This window comes from Zingiber officinale, chromosome 2B, assembly GCF_018446385.1.
Source record: "Zingiber officinale cultivar Zhangliang chromosome 2B, Zo_v1.1, whole genome shotgun sequence".
Lineage (NCBI taxonomy): Eukaryota > Viridiplantae > Streptophyta > Magnoliopsida > Zingiberales > Zingiberaceae > Zingiber > Zingiber officinale.
In genome coordinates, this window is record NC_055989.1 from 17,217,844 (window position 1) to 17,223,800 (window position 5,957).

Below are 5,957 nucleotides of genomic sequence, written 5' to 3' on the forward strand. Positions count from 1 at the left end.
ATGAGTTAGCAGAGAATGTCTGGTGTCAGAATGTGTCAAGAGATGGAAGATGTACTGTCATCCTCCGAAGAAGCTTGTGTGGTCATTTGAAGAAGAACCCCCTATCTAATAAGTATAGGGATGTAGTTTAAATTTAAACTCTAAAATTCAAATTTTAGATTTATCTGTCGAGATGATTTAAGTGGATAATCTCAAACTGCCAAGTAGGACAAATGAACTGCTCAGGATGATTAACTATCATTTGGAGCTTAGATGAATCTTCTCGGGTTTAAATGTAATTCCATCTTTGATGGGGAATGTTGATTAGATTAAATTGTACTGTGTTTTGAAATATTTGTCTCGATTCCTTGATTTCCAAATATTCACAAAGTCAGGGACAGACTAAGAAATTTCAATTCACCACTCCTACATTGTAGCGGCGATGCATTTGTCGAAGTCCTCCGGAGTCATGGTGATGTTGATTGCACCAGCTGCATTCATCTTTACATTCTAGAACAGGCAAAATTTCCACAAACGGTGTCAAATTTGATCATGCTTAGAAGCTGAGTAGACGGAGGGGGCGAGTAAGGTGACTGTAATGTTGACGGATGAGAGACCTCGAGCTGGGAGCTACAGACCTAGAGCTAGAATCTACGAACCTACGTACACCACAAATAGAGCCAATAAGAATGTTAAAGCAAGAACCAGGGAAGGGGTCTCTAGCGTAGACACTCCGACGCTCAAGTCGGAACAGTAACCGAACAAAATGAAGAAGAAGATGAACAGTATAACAGTAGAACAATGAAATTTGAGTGTCTTTGGATAGGTTCGCATAAGTGATCGTACTTGACTAATGGAGAGGACCTTTTTTATATTGCATCTCATAACTTCCGTAATTAATGAGACAACATAGAATGTATGGTGCCAAAAGGTGTTGAGGATAGAAGATGTACAATCATCCTCCGAAGAAGCTTACGTTACATGTATATGAAGCATCTTTTATAACCTCCATAATAATACGTCATGATGTCAAGTAATGGAAGATGTACAACTATTCACATAAGAAAGTTCTATTGCATGTCTATGTCAGAGTATCAGAATATTCCTTTATGAGCTTCTGTTATTCTCTGATATGTTATGATTCCCTAACAATGCTATCCCCTAGAAGTAATTTGACTGGATTTGGATTTCGGCATATGTATGCTGAGAGATTTGTACAAGAAAAATAGAGCTGTGCCCCGTATGTCCAGTTGGCTCTAGAGTCCGGTCCCGTATGTCCGACTAACTATAAGATCGCCTGAGTTTATATTGAGAATTTTACATTGAAAGAGTGGAGAGTTGATCCCTGTAAGTCCAATCAGCTCTGTGGCTACTTGAATTTATGTTAAAACCCCTACTTCTCAGTGATGATTTATTCATATACATATGATCAAACTTTAACTATCACCTTATCTTAATTTTAACTATTATGTCATCTCGAGCATCAATTTTAAATTAGCTTTGCATCCACTCACAACCATATCACCCATAATTTATTTTCCTCGACATCATTTATAAACTTCACATAATTTATAAACGGACTGACTGCAAAGATGCAATCATTTTTTTTTGTTATAATTTTTGAGGCAGGGGATTGGGCAAAGGCCTAACGCACCCTTTCAAGTCGTACATTGTCCAAGTTGACCCACAGTCAACAAGGGCGGCCCTTCTGCTTCGCACTAGACAAGTTGAGAGTCAAAGAGGATTGCTTGTCTGCTATAAACTAAGACAAATCCAACAAAACAAGCAAAGTTCAAGGTCATTCATCGGAATTGCAGAGTTCAGTTTCGCTCCGACGTTCTCAGGAGAAAATATAAAACGGGCAATTGCTTAGTTCAGGATCCTCCTCCTCTTTCAATGATCGAAACTAGAACATGTGGCGAGAGGAAATTAGATTCATATGCTGTTGTTGGCTGCTGATTCTTGTTTCAGGTACTATACTTGGCTTCGCTCTCTTCCTGTGCAAATTTTGTTACCTTAATTAGTATTCTTATCCTGCAGGTCAGTCCCTGGACAAGGACAAGCAGGTTCTGCTTGATCTGAAGACCCATCTCCTGGACAAGAATCGCATACGCCAAGGCCCCTACGCTCGCTGGAACCAGTCCGATCCCTCGCCTTGCAACTGGACTGGCATCGCCTGCGACCATGCAGACCGTCGTGTGGTCCGCATCGACCTCAGAGAATCCAACATCTCCGGCGACATCTTCGCGAACTTCTCCCTTCTCACTGAGCTCGCCCACCTCGACCTTTCGTCGAACACCATCGGTGGTATCATCCCTGCCGACCTCAGCAGATGCAGCCGTCTCACCTACCTCAACCTCTCAAACAACCTCATCGAGGCGGGCTTCGACCTCGCCGCCATCACCAATCTGGTCACCCTCGACCTCACGCGCAACCGGCTCAACGGCAGCATCCGCCACAATTTCCCTGCGCTGTGCAGCAATCTGGTCAGCCTCAATATTTCCGCAAACCGCTTTACGGGAGACATCACCGGATGCTTTGACCAGTGCGCCGGCCTCAAGTACCTCGACCTGAGTTCCAACCACTTCATCGGGCAGGTGTGGCATGGCTTCGCCAGCCTCCGGGAGTTCTCCGTCTCCGAGAACAACCTCACCGGAGAATTTGCCTTCACATCCAGCTGCGACCTCGAAATCTTGGACCTTTCGGCCAACAATTTTTCGGGGGCATTTCCGAGCTCCATCGCGAATTGCTCGAAGTTGACATCTTTGAACCTGTGGGGGAATGAGTTCGCCGGGGCTGTTCCCTCCGGCATCGGATCTCTCTCGGAGCTTGAGATACTTAACTTGGGGAAGAATCAGTTCGACTCTGCTATCCCTGAGGAGTTGCTGAATTGCCCCAAATTGGTGTTTCTCGACTTCAGCAAGTGCAACTTCAGCGGCGATATCCAAGAAATCTTCGGCCGGTTCAAGACGGTGAACTATTTGATCCTCCAAGGGAATTCATACACCGGAGGCATCGAATCGTCGGGGATTCTGGCGCTTCCCGACCTCGTCAGACTCGACTTGAGCTCGAATCTCTTCTCGGGCCAAATCCCGGTGGCGATCACGGCAATGCCCAAGGTTAAGATCCTCATTCTTGCGAACAATAACTTCTCCGGTAACATCCCGCCGGAGATTGGAAGGATGACCCAGCTTCAGCTGCTGGATCTGTCGTACAACAATCTCACCGGCGAGATCCCTAGGGCTGTCGGTAATTTGACATCCCTCCTCTGGTTGATGCTGGCAAACAACAACCTTAGCGGTGCGATACCCTCCGCCATAGGCAACTGCAAAAGCTTACTGTGGCTGAACCTCGCCAACAATCGGCTTTCCGGTTCGATTCCTCCTGAGATAACAACGATCGGGAGCGATCCATTCTCGACGTTTGACAGTAATCGCCGGGAGATGGCGGGAGCCGTCGCCGGATCAGGAGAGTGTCTGGCAATGCAACGGTGGATCCCGGCCAGTTATCCTCCTTTCAACTTCGTCTACGTGCTGATGACGAGAAGCACCTGCCGGACTATTTGGGATCGCCTCCTGAAGGGTTACGGGATCTTCCCCATCTGCACCAACTCATCGTCCCGGTATCAAAGCTTAGCCATCTCGGGCTATCTACAGTTGTCCGGCAACCAGTTGTCCGGTGCCATCCCGCAGGAGATCGGGAAGATGACGAACCTAAGCCTGATCCACCTTGATGACAACAATCTCTCTGGCCAACTCCCACCGCAGATAAGTGAGCTGCCTCTCGTCGTCCTCAACGTCTCCGACAACATGTTGTCGGGTGAGATCCCATCGGAGATCGGATCTTTACAGTGCCTCTCTAGTCTGGACCTCTCGCGAAATAATTTATCCGGCAAGCTGCCCGAGAGTCTGAATGGTCTCTCCGAGCTGAACAAGTTCAACGTCTCCCACAATCCTCTCCTCTCCGGCGAGATTCCTATCACCGGCCAGCTTGCAACCTTTGAACATGACTCCTTCATCGGCGATCCCCTCATTAACTTTGCCGCATCGGCCCGCGGAGCGCTGCCGCCACCCACTAGCCGTGGTATTGCCCATGGAAGTGGCCGACATCGGAGGGTGGTTGCATTTTGGGTATTCCTTGGGGTCTGCTCAGCCTTCCTCGCGTGTGGCGTCTTCACCTCAGCGATCTCCATTTTATGGGGAAGAAGTGTGGCGGTAGACCCATATGCTGATCCGGAGGAGTTCGACCCGGAAGGAGTTCTATTGGATGGCATCAAACGCCGGAGTGATGCGGCCGGATCATCGTCAACCACAACTGTCTTATCTTCGTTGGCGGCGTCAAATTGCGCCGCTGTCGACGGTGCGGTTAGGGTGTTCCCACTGGAAAAAGGCGAAAGGGAATGCGCGTTCACTTACAATGACATAGTAGCAGCGACAAGGAATTTCGACGAGCAGATGGTGGTCGGGCGAGGTGGGCACGGGGTGGTGTACCGTGCGGTGCTGCCAGGGGGGCGACAAGTGGCAGTGAAGAAATTGCAACGAAACGGGAGGGAGGAGGAGGAGGAGGACAAAGGGGAGCGGGAGTTCCAAGCAGAGATGGAGGTGATGGCAGGGAGCGGCCACCCAAACCTGGTGACGTTGCACGGGTGGTGCCTGACGGGAACGACGCGACTGCTGGTGTACGAGTACATGGAAGGAGGAACCCTGGAAGAAGTGATCGAAGACCGGGAAGGGTTCGGGTGGGAGCGGCGGCTGGCGGCCGCGACGGGTGTAGCACGGGCGCTGGCATTTCTACACCACGAGTGCACACCGGCAGTGGTGCACCGGGACGTGAAGGCGAGCAACGTGCTGCTGGATGGGCAAGGGAACGCGCGGGTGACCGACTTCGGGCTGGCGCGCGCCGTGGCGGCGGGGAATAGCCACGTGAGCACAGTGGTGGCGGGGACGGTCGGGTACGTGGCGCCGGAGTACGGGCACACGTGGAGGGCGACCACACGGGGGGATGTATACAGCTACGGCGTGCTAGCAATGGAGCTGGCGACGGGCCGACGGGCACTGGATGGTGGGGACGAATGTCTGGTCGAGAGGGTGCGGCGGGCGGCGGTGGCGGAGACAAAGGAGGAACTAAGGCTGCACATCGTAGTGGCGCAAGAGGGCGAGGGCACCAGGGCGATGTTGGGCCTCCTGAAGGTTGGGCTTCGATGCGCAGCCGAGGCACCGCAGATGAGACCGAACATGAGGGAGGTGCTAGAGATGCTGCTGAGGGTAGGAGACAAAAGTGAAAGCGAGGGCCGTGCTTCTTCTCCAAATTGGTCCCCCAATGCATCCTCCCCCTCTGCATCATCAGGGAAAAGCAATTCGGAGAGATTCTTTTCATCGGAAGCAAGATAGTGATTTTTTTTTTTTTCGAATGCACAGATTTATTTATTTTTGCATACAAAATTGTTAATTTAAGAAACATACAAAAGCTTTTTTATTTTTAAATTTGATACGTCATTTTTACAACGAATAAAACTTATGTCGTCAAACTTTCTGGCAAATCTATGGTGATATCTTTTAGAAGGTAACGGTTCTTTAGCAAGAACAAATCCTCTGTACATAAATTACGGATCAGAGGATGGTTCATTGATGATGATCTTTAATTTGGATGAACTCCATTTATTTATAAATGAGGTCCATCTAAATCAAGGGTCTTCATTTAATGAATCATCTCATGGTCCGTAATTTACGGACCAAAGGATCCCTACACTTCTTTAGCATGCCTAGTATGTTTTTTATTTGTGTGATGAATGTATCTAACTTTTACCATTAATCCCGAAGATGACACATTCTCACATAAGTTTTTTTTGGTTGGTGTAATAATTCGCAGATTAAGGTTAACTAATTTTATTAAAGTTTTTTTTTTGGTTGGTGTAATAATTCGCAGATTAAGGTTAACTGATTTTATTAAGTTGGAACTGATTTGAGTTTGAGTTTCAA

The 5,957-nt window shown here is 48.4% G+C and overlaps 1 protein-coding gene across 1 annotated transcript; it reads left to right on the plus strand.

Moving 5' to 3' along the window:
* Positions 1–1,758: 1,758 nt before the first annotated feature.
* LOC122045420 (probable LRR receptor-like serine/threonine-protein kinase At1g74360) lies at positions 1,759–5,480 on the plus strand. The gene is made up of 2 exons (XM_042605643.1): positions 1,759–1,950; positions 2,020–5,480. The coding sequence occupies exons 1-2, from the start codon at positions 1,893–1,895 to the stop codon at positions 5,367–5,369; spliced, it is 3,408 nt and encodes a 1,135-aa protein (XP_042461577.1). The 5' UTR covers positions 1,759–1,892; the 3' UTR covers positions 5,370–5,480.
* Positions 5,481–5,957: the final 477 nt, after the last annotated feature.